Source organism: Marmota flaviventris, chromosome 1 (assembly GCF_047511675.1).
Source record: "Marmota flaviventris isolate mMarFla1 chromosome 1, mMarFla1.hap1, whole genome shotgun sequence".
NCBI classification, from domain to species: domain Eukaryota; kingdom Metazoa; phylum Chordata; class Mammalia; order Rodentia; family Sciuridae; genus Marmota; species Marmota flaviventris.
Window position 1 is genome coordinate 181,133,367 of NC_092498.1, and position 17,275 is coordinate 181,150,641.

General features: G+C 35.6%; 1 protein-coding gene across 1 annotated transcript; it reads right to left on the reverse strand.

Moving 5' to 3' along the window:
• Positions 1–2,335: 2,335 nt before the first annotated feature.
• On the reverse strand, positions 2,336–16,996 carry Sgo1 (shugoshin 1). Its single transcript, XM_027923167.1, has 9 exons — positions 16,974–16,996; positions 14,245–14,393; positions 13,968–14,161; positions 11,648–11,722; positions 9,654–9,748; positions 7,701–7,759; positions 6,149–6,964; positions 3,432–3,621; positions 2,336–3,219 (listed from the first exon to the last, which is right to left on the reverse strand). Exons 2-9 carry the CDS (start codon positions 14,384–14,386, stop codon positions 3,123–3,125), a joined length of 1,668 nt encoding a protein of 555 aa, XP_027778968.1. The 5' UTR covers positions 14,387–14,393; positions 16,974–16,996; the 3' UTR covers positions 2,336–3,122.
• Positions 16,997–17,275: the final 279 nt, after the last annotated feature.

A 17,275-nucleotide genomic window follows, 5' to 3' on the forward strand; every position in this document is an offset into this window, starting at 1 on the left:
TGTCTAAAAGGCCTTTGGTTAGAGTTTTCCTGTGATGTCCTTGGTATGAGAGGAGCCCCAGGTGATTGGACAAGCACACCCAAAGGGTATTGATTGACAGGTCACTTGTGAGACATATAACAAGTCTCCATTTTTAGTTTTGTCAAATTTAATGATGTACATGCAAAAATGGCATGCTAGCTCAAAAGAGCATTAAGACATTGCTAATGATTTGATGAATAAAATGATTTGAAATCATTTTGTCAGTTTGGCAAATTGAACTTCACAAGAGAAGATTAAGATCAAGCAACTCAGCAAGTCTCTGTCTCTAAATAAAATATTAAAAGGTGCTGGGGATGTGGCTCAGTGGTTGAATGCCCCTGAGTTCAATCCCCAGTGCCAAAACAAAACAAAACAACAACAACAACAAAAAAAGGCTTAAAAGAACTTTTATTTAGGTGGAGATAAAGAAAAAATATAATTCCTTGGAAAGCTGGGAATGGAACCACCATTTGACCCAGCTATTCCCCTTCTCGGACTATACCCAAAAGACCTAAGAAGAGCATACTACGGGGATACAGCCCCATCAATGTTTATAGCAGCACAATTCACAATAGCTAGAATGTGGAACCAACCTAGATGCTCTTCAATAGATGAATGGATTAAAAAAATGTGGCATTTATACACAATGGAATATTACTCAGCACTAAAAAATAATAAAATCATGGCATTTGCAGGCAAATGGATGGCATTAGAGCAGATTATGCTAAGTGAAGTTAGCCAATCCCTAAAAAACAAATGCCGAATGTCTTCTCTGATATAAGGGGGGTGACTCAAAATGGGATAGGGAGGAAGAGCATGAGAAGAAGACTACCACTAAATAGGGAAGAGAGGTGGGAGGGAAAAAGAGGAAGAAGGGAGTTACACAGAAGATGGAAGGAGAACCTCATTGTTATAGAGAATACATATATGATGTTGTAATGAGAAAAAAAAAGTGTGTCACATTAGATTGGATAGAGAGAAAGGATGGGAGAGGAAGGGAGGAGCAGGGAGGATAGGAAGGGCAGCAGAATAGACAATTTGATTGATGTATGTACATTCCATGTATGTATTATATGTCAAAATGCACTCTACTGTCATATATAACTAAAAATAAATACAAATAAAAAATAAAACAAAAAATAAATAAAAAATAAAAATGTTGCACATTCAAAAAAATATATATATATATATATTGATGGTCTAGAGTCCACAGCAGGAATTGGCAAACTCTTGGTAAGTATCCTGAAGGTAAATTTTAGGATCTGCAGGCCAAAAGGCAGTTTGAGAATATTATACGGATAATTTATTGGGGTTTAAAGATAGTGTAACTTGTCACTGAAATTGGTTCCAAATATGTGAGTTTTTCAACTATTTCAAAGTATTAAAACTATTCTTAGCATTCAGACTGTCCAAAAGCAGGGTATACTGGATTTGGCCCATAGGCTATAGTTTAGCCACTGTTGGTTGGGAAGAGCACTGTTTGAAAATTCCTGTGATGATGGTGATGTTCTGTATCTGCAACATCTACGGTACTGCAACAACTACTACTATACATGGCAACTGAGACCGAGAAACTGAATTTTTAGCACTTTTTATTTTCCATTATGTTGAGGACCAAACCCAGGATCTCACTCATGAGCACTTGGCCACTCTTACCCTGGAGATATATCTCCAGCCTGAGAAACTGAATTTTAAGATGATAACTGTAAAGTGAGGTTTCATGAATTTAAAAAGGTATAAAGGGAATGGTTAACAAAACTGGAAAAATAGACTGATAGGACAATGGGATGTATGGATATGTGATTTTAGGGGAAAGAAACACTGTGGGTGATAAGCATTTTGAGTGTGACTGAAAGATAAGATATAGTCAAGAAAATAATTTGAGATGAAGATTGAAAGGGTCATCTAGTAAAATTAGATTTTTTTTTGGTAGTACGTGGGATTGAACCCAGGGCCTTATACATGCTAGGCAAGTGCTCTACCACAGAACTACATCCCCAGCTCAAATTGAATTTTTTGATAATGGACCCTGAGGTTGCACAATGAAAATGTGGAGGAGAGGGGCTGGGTTGTGGCTCAGTGGTAGAGTGCTTGCCTAGCATGCATAAGGCACTGGGTTTGATCCTCAGAACCACATAAATGTAAAATAAAGATATTAAAAAAAAATGTGGAGGAGAGAGATGTCATGTTTGACTACAGAGAATGCTGAATGGGAGAGAAAAGGACATGTCCAAGGATAAGAATAGTGAAGGCTAGAAAGAAGACAACCAGATAGCTAATCTATCTGATGAAGAACAGAAGAAAACACATGTGCTATCTTACACAAATTTTATTGTTCTTTAAAAATGGACTACTATCAATGATTTCAAAGTTTAAAGGGATACATACAAGAGTAGATGTCAAACTTTCTGAGCTCTCATTGGTTGATTAAAAATAGAGTAAAGCCCTTGGTATTCACACATTTAACATTTGAGATTCTTAATTAAATCATGGGGCACATGGGTTGGGGGGAGGGGGTGGTCCTGAAAGTCCATGACATAATTTGTGAGTCTGCTGAGGCATCACTTTGAATAGCACACACTTAAGGTTCATAATCAGACATTTAATCCATGAGCCTGAACAACCACAAATTCTCTAATCATGACCCCATATGTATTTTATGTGAAGAACCTAAGTACAACAGTGTTAAAAGGGGCCCACAAACAACAGGGTGTTTATCTTAATGTGAATGTGAAGGATTTATTTAACTCCAAAAATTAAGGATTTTTCAAAAGGTCTTACCTTGCCTTAAAAAACTGTTCATTTTAGTATTCCCTGCTTTACGGGAAAAATAAAGATGCCAGAAAATTAAAATAATTTGAATAATCAGTAATTTCAAGATGTTGGTACCAGATTCATTTTAAGTAAAATTAAGGAGTTTAGGCAACTTAAGAAATCTAAACAATTATGAAGTGAAGTTTTGAAGAAATTATTATAATCTAGAGTCCCGTGAAGAGAATATTCTATGGGAATAATTCCATACATTTGTGTACAGTTTTAACAGATTCTCTACTGGAGCAATAGAAAAGGGTGAGATAAATTGCATTTGCTTATTACTGATATTATTTTTTTTTAGAACATCTCACGTCCTTCTTCTGCTTGTAAATAGGAGAATTCAAAAAATGTAAATCTGTAAAAGGGTCCCCTCTTCTTAGTTTCCTGTAGAGGTAAAGAGAAATCTTAAGCATAATTATAAGTATCCCTTAATCTTCGGTACAAAATTATTATAAAAATGTCACTTTTAATGTTCCTACTTCAGTTTTTTTTTAAATCACATTTTTATATTTCAAATAAGACTCATCTTGAACAAAGATCCCTAACTTCACTCCTCCCACATTTACCACCACAAATGGGTTCCCACAAATACTTACGAAGTAAGTGTTGGCTCCTTATAGTTAATGTGGGTTGTGCACCTACGCTTGGGCAGAGATACTGCTGGACTTTCTGTGTTCTTTTTTGGAGAAAGAGAATGTTTCTTTGTTTTCACTACAGAAGACATGGGAGTATTGGTGATATCCTTTAGGCTGCAGCAAGGTGACTGGTGAGTCTCAGATGGCACACCTATAAGAACAACAGTTAAATTTAAAATGATTCCAAGAGAAAAAAAAAATCACTGGAATAAAATTGTACTTAATTATATATATTAACTGTACACAAAATCTGGTATTTTATAATATGGATTTTTAAAACTTTTAACTATTCTTTTCCTTTCAAGCCAGGTAATATTGAAATGTTAAATATGGTAGATATAATAGGGCATTTTACTAAAATTTAACATTCTTCTGTGATATCTTACTTGTAATGAGTTAATTATGAAATTTCATTTTAGTCACATCTTGCTGTTTAGAATCAGTAAGGCCTTTACCTTTGGCAGTACCAAAGTTCATCATTAAGTAGCTTCCTGTAGTCTTATAAAGTCCTCAAACTCATTCTAGTGAATAAAGAGAATTCTAAATCACAGCCTCTATGAAATCCAAGATAAAATATGTTCCATCCAGTAAAGATAATAAAAAGTTACCAGTGTTTTTCCTATCAAAAACACCCAAGTTATTCTACTTGGGACCGAGCACGCAGTGAGGGCACTGCAAGATAATCTTTTAAAATAACTTCAAAAAGCAAATTGGAGCTGGATATGATAGCACATGCCTGTAATCCCAGTGAATTGGGAGTCTGAGGCACAAGAATTGAAAATTACAGGTCAACCCCAGTAATTTAGTGAGGCTTTAAGTAATTTAGTGAGACACTATCTCAAAAAACAAAAAGGGCCAGGGATGTGGCTCAGTGGTAAAGTACTCCAGGTTCAATTCTCAGTACCAAAAAAAAAAGCAAACTGTATCCGAAGAATAACAAAATTATAACTGAAGTGGTTTTATAGTAAGCAGTCATATACTGAAGGATTCTATGGGTTTCAAACTTTGTCACCCCACAAACATTTTGAAAAATGTAACTAAGCAATAATATCTGATGAGTTTTCTATTCTGAAATATAATACTTTTCAAACTTTAATGTATTTATGAATTCATAGGGGAGATGCAAATTCTAATTTGAGGTATGGCTTTTTTTTTTTTTTTGTACTGGGGAACTGAACTCAGGGGTGCTTTACCACTGAGCCACATCCCCAGCCCTTTTTATTTTGATACAGGGTCTTACTAAATTATTGAAGCCTCACCATTTTGCTGAAGCTGGAATGGTCTGGATTATAGGCATATGCCACCATGCCCAGCGTGATTTGGCATTTTTATTTTTTTAAAGAGAGAGAGAGAGAGAGAGAGAGAGAGAGAATTTTTAATATTTATTTTTTAGTTCTTGGCGGACACAACATCTTTGTTTGTATGTGGTGCTGAGGATCGAACTCGGGCCGCACGCATGCCAGGGGAGCGTGCTACCGCTTGAGCCACATCCCCAGCCCATGATTTGGCATTTTTAAAGTTAACAGGTAATGCTGATGCTAGTAGTCTGGGGACCAAACTATTTTGTGTCCATTTTTTTTTTTCTTTTCAAAATGCACTATTTATATTTTCAAAGGTATACCAAGATAGCTACAATAATTATTACCATTTTGCCAATCTTGTGTGTTTGTGTGTATTACTGAGGACTGAACCTAAAAGCATTCTACCTCTGAGGTATATCCCAGGCCTTTTTATTTTGAGACAGGGTCTTGCTAAATTGCTCAAGCTGGACTTGAACTTGCAATTCTCTTGCCTCAGCCTCCAAATAGCTGGGATCATTACTGGCATGTGCCATTGTGTCTGGTTGTTTGATTTATTCCATCATTACAGCAGATTTTTAAAAGACGTTTACAAGCTACCAGTGCCTAGTTGATAAGAAAGTTAATTCTTTTTTAGGCTTTGGCTCCTTATAAACAAACAAGCATGGTGACTCAGTTGTTTTGAGGACCAAATGAAATAATGTACCAATATTTTGAGAATGATAACAACCCTAGTGTGTATGTTAGTTCTACCACAATAAAATTTCCGATGAGCATCTGTGGGCAGGTGCAATCTGTATTACCAATATCCGAACCACGACTACTTTTGAGCTAATAAAAGCAAGATTTTCTGAGCCAGTTTTTCAGTTGTCTTACAAAAGAATACAATGCCTGTCAATTGAGGAAAACATTTCTTGGCCTCGTTAACTAGAAATTTATTTTAAATCATGGTTCCTGTCAGATTAAATATAAAGCCAAGTCATTAAGATGACAAATCACTAGATTCAAGTTTGATTTCATTTCCAAGAGGATGTTTCACATGAGTATATAAAAGATCTTTTCATTTACTCTAATCTCACAAAAAAATCACCTCACCTCCTTGGGTGGCCTCATTCACTGAAAATAAAAACGCTGTCTCCATGACAAGTAATATTTATTGTTAAAGATTTAAAGTTTACTTGAAGTAGTGAGAGCAATACAACTGTGATTTCCACTCCCTTTCTCCCCCAATTTAATCCAACTGTAACTTCCCTCAGAGAGACAGATGGTAAGTCTCTAACCTCCCCCAGAGACACAGATGGTAAGTATAAGTACATAAGCATCAGGAGTGATCATGTATCATAAACATTAAAAATGCAAGCAAACAAGTAGATCACTTACTTGGAGGAGTTTGTGTTGGCTTAGAATCCTCTCTCTCTCTTTCATCTGCATACTGCAGTGTTCTTTTAGATCGAGGCCTAGTGACTGGTCTCCCATCTGAGCTGGTGGCAAGATTTTGAATGTACTTGTGAGAGGGCAGATAGAGGTCATCAAAATCATCTTCAGAACTGCTTGATTCACAGATGCTCCCTTCAGACTTATGGTCGTTTTCCTCTCTATTAGAATCAGCACTTGTTTTTTGTCGGAAAGGAGTGAGATGAATAAGCTCTTCTAAATTAAAATTGTAAGCATCACTGGAACTGACAGATTTATCCAATTTACTGTTGGAAACATTTGTTTTATTTTCACTTTTGTTCCTTTTATGCTTTGATGTAGATTTTGATTTTTTACTTCTGTTAGCTTTTCTTTTCTCTTCTCTTTTTCTTCCTTTTGCATCTTTACATTTACTTTTAGTTTGTTCAGATTTAGATTCCAAAATAATTTCCTTTGTTTTAGTAAATTTTCCTGGGTGAATGAGCTTTGGTGATAAATTAATTTGGTCCTTGTTCCACTGACAAACATTTTGTTCTACATTTTCAGGTACGTGTATGTTTACTCCTGGGTCTACATATTCAATTCTTTCCAATTCATAAGGCTGCCTTGCTAAATGACTGGTTTCAGAGTCATTCCAAGTATTGAACAGACTTATATCATTAAAATCTTTCTTTAAACGGCGATGGAAAGATATTGTTCTAGGTAATATATAATCAGTAGACTTAGCTTCATCTGAATCAAGGTCACATCCCAGTGTGTCTTGAGTAGTAGTAGATATTTGTTCTGAGGATTTAAAAAATAAATGAGAAAAATAACAATTATTTTTCAGAATTTGTCAAAAATTTTAGAATTTAAAGTTTCAGAAGAGGCATTCAATAGTTTTCTTACATTTACTGTAAGTACATAAAAATTTGGAAAACAATTTCACCATCTATTTGCTTATCAATAGCTTATATTTGATCTGTGAAAGACTCTTACTCTATATTTATAGGTAACATAGGATATTTATATAGTTTTGCTTATTGCAACACTATCCCTTCTTCAAAGGTTAGTACAAGTAGATAAGACTGATATTTGAGAACTGGGACACATCAACTTAAAAGTAGCAAGAAGGGCATGGCTTTGGAGCTCAGCCTTGAGTTTAAACCCTACCTCTTATCATCAGGATTAGTGCTTGTGAGATGCTTTACTTGAGTCTATATAAAATGGGATTGACTGTATCTATAGTCCCAGGCTGCTCTGAGAGTTATGACAATGTATATAAAAATGCCTAATACAGACCTAAACACATAGTAAGTAGGGCTTGGTAAAATGCAGTTATAGTTGTAACTAAGATTTCTGATTACAGATTTGGCACAGTAGATGGATGTACATAAACCTATATTATTCTATGTAAAATAAACAGATTTGTTTTGAGCAGAATTGCAGATAAACAGATTTAAAAAGTAAAAACAAAAAATTATGTTACTTGTTCTCAATGATCTTGCCCTTAATATTTTTAGATTTTTACTTAAATTACCTTCTATTTGCAATGATTCTCTGTGTCTTGGAAGGTCAGTTTCTTCAAGAGGAACTCGCCTTAGAAAATACCAATGAAAAATGTAAATTTATTTAGCAATTATATAATAGAAACAAATTTTAATACTTTTCTAAATTATAAGAGTTTTTTCTTTCAGTACCACTTCATAATTCCATTACAAATCAATACATCTGGTTCTGTAGCAAAGGAAATAAAAAAAGTTTATGCTGATTACACGAAGACTGATTTGTTAGGATTGACATTCGACTCCCAGTGGAAGAACTAACATCAAGTTAGATTGCTCTGCCTGAAAACATGCTATAACTCAATTTCATTTAACTGAAGAAAAAGGCAATTCAAGTTGACATGTTTTTAAAAATGCAATTTGGTCACTAAACTCTTAGAAGACTGCTTTATCATTAGCAGAGCTATGAGATGTGAGATAATGTATGTTTTTATGGTGTCAACCATTGAACTCTTCTGAGTTGTTTAACAGTTCACTTTAGTTAAAACTCTCGTTCTTTGGTTCACGAAACAAACAATTTTCTTTATGCTCAAAATCTTTTTTCATTATAATTGCAATTTTTATTCTTGATTCTTTGTACAGAGATTTCTACCCTATATATGAACAATTAAATAGAAGTTTAGAAGCTTTGGTAACCAATAAAAAAATTTGATTTATCTCATCTTACTTTTGTCCATGACATGTTTTGTCAGATCTTAAAGTTAAAACAGCTTAAAAACTAATACTGATGGCTGGGGATGGAGTTCAGTGGTAGAGCCCTGGCTTACTTTGCTTAAGGCCCTGGGTTAGATCCCTAGCAACATAAACACACACACACACAGCCCAAAACAACAACAAAAAAAACAGAAATAAAAAAACTCCTCCCAAAACACCAAAACAAAACTATCAATGATTAATCATCAATGGATCATAATGGGACAGACTTGAAAGTGATATAAGGGAGCTGTCAGTGGTAGTAATTCTCACCTTGGGAAAAGTTATGTTTCCCTGGGGATATTTAGCAATATCTGAAATTATTTTTTACTTTTTACAATGGGGGGATGGGGTTGCTGAGGACATTGTGTGGATAGAGGCCCAAAATGCTACATTCTGTAGTCCATAGCCTTCAACAACACAGAAGTATTTGGCTTAAAATGTCAACAGTATCAAGATTAAGAAACCTTGTGCTAAAATGAGGGAAACACTCTGTATCTTAAGTAGGTTTTTTTCCCCCCTACACTGGGGATTGAACCCAGGGTACTCTGCCACTGAGCTACATTCTAGTCCTTTTTATTTTTTGAGAGAGGGTAAATTGCTAAATTGAAGAGGCTGGCCTTGAACTTGCAATCCTCCTGCCTCTGCCTTCAAAGTGGCTGGGATTATAGACGTGTCAGCATGCTGGATTCAGGTTTTGATTTTACAGTGGATACAGTAGTCAAACTCATTGAACTATGTAATTAAGATCTGTCCATTTTACTATATGATTAAATTTCAATAATTCATAAGCATGCATAAAGTATCCTTGATCCAAGAGAAGGAGAAGAGGGTATATAGGATCTGATGGAAAAAAAGAAATCGGATCAGTGAGATGGTGTGACAATGATGTTAACTATGATATTTTATTATATATATTTTTCCTAAACCAGACTATTTTTAGGACTGGTAAAATATTCTCATTTTAATTACAAATATTCTCAGAATAAAAACCTGATACAGGGAAAAATATGACTGAAGGAAATATTTTAAAAGTTCTTGTGAAGCTTCTTTATTTCTAGAAATAACTACATATAAGACAAAGAAAGCTCTAATTTGGCTATATATAATAGAATTTTCACATTAAATTTTTTAAAATATATTCTTAGTATGACACCAATTTTTGTTTTTGTAAATAAATCACAAAATTAAATCTACCCTGGTATTGATACTCATAATAATAATAATATCATTACCCTGGTAATGATGCTAACGGTGAATCCTTCACAAATAAATCGCTGGTGTTGTCATCCCTATTGGAGTCCATTTCAGAGGAACGTATTTCCTGGTTCTGTTAATGCATAAAGCAAAGGAAAACACTGTTAAAATTGAAGTATTTATAAAAAGTATTCATTTATTCAACAGTATACACTTATTGACAGTTTACTATGGTGTCATGTACTTTCAGGAGTTGAGACTATGCCAACTAAATGATCAAATTCTACCCTATTAAAGCTTACATTCTATAGTAGGAAGAGAAAAAGAAAGAAAAAAAAAAAAGAAAGATACATAGATCATTTTAGATAGTGCTAAGTGCTATGAAGGAAATTCCAGAATGAAGTGACAGGCAGTAATGAAAATTAAATTTAAGACAAAGTGAATTTGACCAACATGTGAAGACAGGAAAGGAATTAGCTATTGAAATAACAGGAAAACAGGAAGGAAAAAAGCAGTGGAAAGAGCAAATATAAAAGTCATAAAGTTGCTGTGTTTTAGAAAAATAGTTCAATGTGGCTAGAACATAGTCATTGAGAACAGTAGGTGGTGTACATGGGAAAGCCAGATAATAAGGGCATTGGGAGCCATAGTGTGAAATTTAGTCTAAGTGTGATAGGAAGTGATTTAAATATTAAGTAGGGAAGTAAAATGATAAGCTTTAAAAAGATCATTGGTGTACACTTGTAGTTCTAGTGATTTGGGAGGCCCAGGTAAGAGGACTCCATGTTTAAGGCCAGGCTGGACAAGTTAGTGAGATTCAGGATCAAATGAAATAAAAAAGAGCTGGGAATGTAGTTCAGAGACAGGAAACTCCCCTTTACTTGAAAACGATCATGTCTTAGGTTTCTTGGCATCATATTCCCTTATGTATGTATGTATGTATGTATTTATTTATTTATTTTTTACATTCCTGATTGTTCCATGTCAGTCTCCTCTGTGTGGCAAAATGCAGAGGTCTTACTAGTTCAAGGAGAGTAAAGTAATGATTGCACAATCCCCATTACTAGGGGGAAAAAAAAGCCAGGGATGCAGCTCAGTGGTAGAGTGCTTGCCTAGCATGTGTGAGGCTCTGGGTTCAATCCCTGGTACTGCAACCAAACCAAACCAAACCTAACCAAACCATTAGTCCGACTCACTGTGTGAAGCATGGATTAAAAGGGGCCAAAGGTTGAAAGAGTTTGGTGGTGAATCCCGCTGGAAGGTTCTGAGATAATAAATCATGCATAAAGATTGAATAAGGATATAGGTGAGGGCAGGTAGAAGGAAGCTCTTATGGTTTTGGCCTGATCAAAGAAGTAGGCTATTTTACTGAGATGAGCAAGAATTATTGAGGGAGATGGAAGCATACAATAAATCTGGGAGAGGGAAAGCAAAGAGTTGTGCTTTGTAGAAAGCATGTTTTGAGATTCTAAACTTTGAAGTGGAGATATCTAGTAGCTGTGTATGTGTGTGTATGTGGTTTTAGGTCTTGAGCCATGAATTTGAAAGTCACCAGCAGATAGACAATATATAAAGCTATGGAAAGGATGAGTCAAGTCTAGACAATTGCATTTAAACATAAAGCATCAGCCAGTAAAGGAGATTGACATGCAACAGTCAGAAAGGCAACAAGAAACCTAGTGGAGGATAATGTCAAGGAATCTAAGAACAGCAAACTTTTCAAGTAAAGAACCACCTATGTTGCATATGATCGCTAGGTCAAGAAACAGAAGTGACCACTGAACTGGTTAAAGTGGAAGTTTTGGTCATCTTGATACAGAGCAAAAATAGAATAGTAGGAATAGGGGCCAGATAAAAGTGGTTTGAAATGTGAATGGAAGGTGAGGAATTTAAGGCAGTGGATGTATTTTTTTTTTTCTGGAAAAATTCTGCTGGGAAGGGAAGTAGAGACATGAGGAGGGAGAGAGATAGGTGACCAGGAGAGGTTTCATTTATTTTCCTTTTCCTCTAAAGACAAGAAATACTAAAGCACCTTTGTATGATGGCTAGATTGATCCAGTGGAGGCGGTACATGGGGAGGAAAGACCAAATTTCCAGCAGCACAGTCCTAAACAAGGAGGGAGGAATGGAATTTGAGGCATAAGGCTTGGCTTTTAATTAGAGTCCCAGTCTGATTCCTAAGAAATCATTCTAATTTAATTCAATTCAATTGATTTTTAAAATGTGATGAACATATATTGACTTTTTACTTAAAAGGCTAAAACTATTCATTAGAAATTAATCCTTGTGAAAAATTTTCAATTTAATATCAAATAAATAATGTTTGAAAACAGTATTATTAATCAATGTAAATAAAGGAGAAAGGAATATTTAACTATGCAGTAACATTTTTTTTAAATCAGTAACCTTTTTTTTTCTTTTAAGAGAGAGAGAGAATTTTTAATATTTATTTTTTAGTTTTCGGCGGACACAACATCTTTGTTTGTATGTGGTGCTGAGGATCGAACCCGGGCCGCACGCATGCCAGGCAAGCGCGCTACCGCTTGAGCCACATCCCCAGCCCCTATGCAGTAATATTAAGAAGATATATTATAAAACTTAGGAACAAAAGACTTGGAAATTTTTGTAGACTACTTATAGGCAATTTTAAGTATTTTAAGTTTTTCTGTAACTGCTAAATTGACTTAACCACTGAAACACAAGTACAGATTGATGTTGAGAATGAGTGACAACATGTAATAAATATATGATGGAAAATAAGCTTGGATATTTTAAATGCTAAGAATCCATCTGCTTAGCAACTAACAACGCATTTTAATGGTCAAAAATCATTGATAAATGTTAAAGGGCCTAAAAATGACAGAATTCTCTCTCCACTGTTTTTGCAATGATGTCACTGAGTATTCATTTTGTACTATTTCTGTGTGATTTCAGCAAAAACTTTGGAAAGGGAGGAGGAAGATTCATATGCCTTTAGAGGGATTTTTTTTCCCCTATTAGTTGACTAAAAAAGGAAAAGAAAAAAAAATTTAAGATTATATCCTGAAGAAAAAACTTTTTAAAAAATAGAATCTAACTCTACACAAAAGTGAAGAAATCATGTCTAATCCTTTAAATTTTTTTTTTTTAGTTATAGATACCTTTATCTATCTATTAATTTATTTATTTTTTTAATGTGGTGCTGAGGATTGAACCCAGTGCCTCAAATGTGCTAGGTGAACGCTCTACCACTGAGCCACAACCTCAGTCCCATATCTAATCTTTACAGAGGTAATTTTCAACATTTATATGTATATTTCACATACATGTATATATATATATATATGTATATATTTACACACGTGTCTATGTCATATGTATTAAAATAAGGAATCATTCTCTAACTTCTTCTGTCAACTGAGTGGTGATTTTAATTCTTTTTCTCAAATCGTGCCCCCTATAGTCCTAACTCAACCACTGTAGTCTGACTTTCTTATCTGGCCCAAGTGCCAATGTGGCTGTCTTCACTCGCACAGCAAATAGACAGCCACTGGAAAGAAAGTAAACTGACCTGTTAACACTTGACACTCACCACTGCTTTTCTCATTCTCTGCCTCATGTAATTTGCCTGGCAGTGGCTTCTGGACAAAGGGAAGGAGAAACTGGCTCATCATTATTCTTCTCAGGATTATCATACAATGAGACACAAAGAATATGAATATCCTAAAGCAAACTTTGTCCATGTCTATTATATTTTGGCTGGCAGAACCATATTTTAGTCCCTTCTTTACAAACTTGGACACAAACAGAATCAGATTAAAAATTTGCTCAGCAAAATATTCAGGATTTTTCTTGTCTACGTGTTAAGGATAGCCTTCCTTATTTAGCCAACTAGTAGGTTGAAAATGATTCTCCAAAAAGCATTTAAATACTCCCCATGCCCTAAATAAAGGCAATTCTTATAAAACCCCACCAGATGGCAAAACTACATAGGAAAGATAAAACTCAAGTTAGCACTGATTTAAACTTTTGGACTAGTCCACTCAACTAGCACACTTTAGCCTTTAGCTTAGTTGCCCTTTTATTCACTTAGTTGAATATTGGAAGGGGACCAACAGTGTAAAGGCTAAACTATTCCTTCTGCAAGTTGCCTTGCTACCTGTTTCAAAACCGAGTTAGATAGGCACAACCTTCAATCACCTGTATGACTGAAGCTTTCTTAACTGGCCATACATAATACCTGTGCTGGAGCATGGAAAAGAAACAATTCACTAATAACAGAGATATCTATAATTAATTTAAATAATAAACTGATCTAAACAAATTATTCATGTTTTCCCCCCTAAGAAATTCAGCCTTTATAATAAAAATACCTGAGCAGCTTTTGTTTGTTGTGAAGCAAGTTTTTCTTTCAATGCATATAACTGACATGCAAGGTAGTAACACTCTCTTCTCAGCTGCAGGATGATATCTTGGGCTTCCCTCACTTTGGATTTTTCATTTTCCAAAGCTAAAACTAACATTTTGTTGTTTTGTTGGGTATTTTTCAGCAGTGTAGAAGTGATGTCTAAAAGAGGATAAAATAAATGTATCAGTTATTAAATCTAAACTTAAAAAGTGATGTAAAAGGATGACATAAAAATCTCTTACTGAGTACTTGGCACGGTGCAACTATGAAGGATTTGCGTTTGCCAAGCTCTGTCAAGTTTTTATTCCTTTTCTCTTTCATTCGCTTCTTTATGTCTTCAAGACTATCTTGAAAGGATTTTTTCTGGCACCTTTCCTTAGCCATCTTTTGCCTAAAAATTTAAAACAATAAAAAAATATGTAATTTTCCCCAGAGACAATAGTATCAATTATAAAACTTAAGACTGAAAATACAGGTTGTTCATAAGTAAGGGATTAAGTAGAGATTTAACTGTAGAATTAGCTCAAAGTAGGTAGCTGGTTAACCCGATTATAACATAGATTTTACAGCTTTAAAATCTCATTAATGCAAGGTGGTATGGCCAATGCCTGTAATCCCAGCTGTTCATGAGGCTGAGGCATGGGTGATCATGAGTTGAAGGCCAGCCTGGGCAACATATAAGCACTCTCCTATCAAAACACAAACTAAAAAATCAGATGTTAGAATCATCTTCATTATATGCACATAAAACAACTTTATAAAAATCTCAATATTTTTGACATAATTCTTTCCTCTTCAGCCACTTTATATGAAAGCTTTATTGAATATTGATTTCCAATCCAAAGATTCCATAATATTACTTATTCATTCTTGCCCAGGCTGGCCTCAATCTTATATTCTCCTGCTTAGCCTCCTCTCCAGTCACTGGGATTACAGGTGTGTACCACTGTGTCTGACCCAACTTATTCATTCTTTACCAGATAATCATTGGAGACTTATTATATTATATGCACTATGTGAAATGCTTAAATAATATTTTGTTGGGTTTTCTTTTTTTTTTTTTTTTACATTTTCCTTTTTATTTGGGGAATCAGTCTCCCTATGTTGTCTAGGCTGGTCTTGAACTCAGTGGGCTTAAGTGATCCTCCTGCCTCAGCCTCCCAAGTAGCTGGGACTATAGGCGTGTACCACCATATCTGTCTTATTATTAAATTTTGATGCCATTATTATTATTGTTTCTTACAATGTTGATGGTCAACTTTTAGTACTTAGGCTTGCAGCATTAGTTTAGAGGCAATTATATACATAGCTGGGTTTTGTTTTCTCTAATTATTCATTTATTAAATTAAGCCACTCAGTTACTTGTCTCTTTCCCACAGTTTTAACTGAGCATCATTTAAGATAGGTACACACAAGAAAGTCACAGTGATCCTCAAAGATTTAAAGTATATAGTACTATTTATAATTTTAGCAGGCTATAACAAAGACCTATAAAGAAAAGGAACTGGGACAGAGAAACATGCCAGTATTCTCAGTTATTACTAAAACTCCAGAATGCTAAAACTTCCAGGAAGTTATGAACATAGTAAATGGGACATTAAATAATTGTTCTACATGCAGTTAAAAGTAGCAAAACATGCACTGACAGTGTAATATGCTATTGAGGATTTTAATGTGAGTGTAATAATTTTTCAGTGCTGCACACCAGACACTTCAGCATGCTAAACATTTTTATAGACAAATTTTATCCTAAAAAAAAAAAAAAAAAAGTCTGGGTCTGGGGCTGTAGCTCAGTGGTAGAGCGCTTGTCTCACACACCAGGCACTGGGTTCAATCCTCAGCACGACGTAAAAATAAATTATAAAGATATATATTTTTTAAAAAAGTCTGGTTTCCAACAACAATCCATTCATACAATTTTCAAATTTATCATAAAGGATATCTTCATCTCTGTTAGTCAAATATTTTATTAAATCTTATATTTTCTTGCATATTTTCCCCCCAGGCCTTATTTTCCTTTATGCAGTGTCTGAGGATTTGAATAGATATTATGGATCCTGACTAAATATTTTACTCTTACCAATGTAAATACAATATATCGGTTTCCAGAAGACAAAGAGCAAACTCTTAAGCACTAACAGTAAGTGGATTATATAAAACTTATCACAAAGAAGTTTTTAAAGTTTGAACTGGAGGTGTTTCAGAACCTTACAGATGAAGTAACTGAAGTTAGCTTAGCTATGTTAAAAGCAAAAGCCTATGTGAAAAGTTTTCGTTAATATACCTAAGCAAACTAAAATAATAAATTCGCTGTAAGTTTTAATGATTGTCTACGAGGATGGTGGTTAACAGGGGGTTGTGGTAGCACAAATGAAAGTAGACACAAGTCACAGGTCTCAAGCCTGTCATACTGTCATGGTATTCGAGAAGGGTCTGTATTCAAAAGAACCTAGAATAGTTGCTGATTACCAGTATTTTTCTAAAGGGTGTTGCGGAGGCGCCAGCAAGGACAGAAAACAAAATGCCTGGACAAGGAAAGGATGTCAATGGTTCCGCGCTACACACAGAAGAGCTGCCAATTTTTCTACGTCCTTACATTACGCCTAGCTTCTAACTACCGTAAGTGCTTTATTTGCACACTACTTAATCCATATAATCGACACAATTCTGCAAGCAGGACGTTCGGGTCCCCCTTTATTTAACAGAAGACAAAACGAAAACATCAGAGAGTGACGATCGCGAGGTCAAACGAAGCCGGGTCAGTATGACCCACAGTCTGGGCTTTAGGCCACTGAATTTAATAAGATACGGAGACTCTCAGGAAGAACGAACGAGTCGTCCTAGTTCCACACCTGAAAACCTGCAATCTCTTTCTTCGATGGACTTAGGAAGAGCAAAAGCGATTGGGGGGTGGGGGTTGCCGGAAGTGGGCCGGGCGACCCGCCTCTCTCAGGAGCGTCCAAAATGGTACCTGGGCCACCACGACTGCTGAAGCTGTCGCCCTCCTTCGCACATCCCAAGGCTCCACAAAGCTGTCCCGCCACGCGCGAGGCCCGCGCTCCGGGCCCGGCAGGTCTGCGACTCGGTCTGGGATCACCCGCAACTACCGCCACCACATTCAAAATTCTCCGCTGGGCTCACCTATTGGCTGACTGGAGGGGTCACGTGACGCGACGACGCAGCTCCCACCCGCGACGCAGGGAGAGCCCCCCCACCCCACTGGAGGTATCACGTGATGCAATCGGCCGGCTCCACCCCTTCACCCGCGGTCTA

Excerpts from the sequence above, each read along its gene's own strand:
- Sgo1 (XM_027923167.1), bottom strand. The coding sequence starts at position 14,386 with ATGGCTAAGGAAAGGTGCCAGAAAAAATCCTTTCAAGATAGTCTTGAA. Across the intron at positions 6,965-7,700 it reads AGAATCATTGCAAATAGAAG|AACAAATATCTACTACTACT; the intron begins GTAATTTAAGTA and ends TTAAATCCTCAG. Across the intron at positions 3,220-3,431 it reads AAGGAGCCAACACTTACTTC|GAAACTAAGAAGAGGGGACC; the intron begins GTAAGTATTTGT and ends TTACCTCTACAG.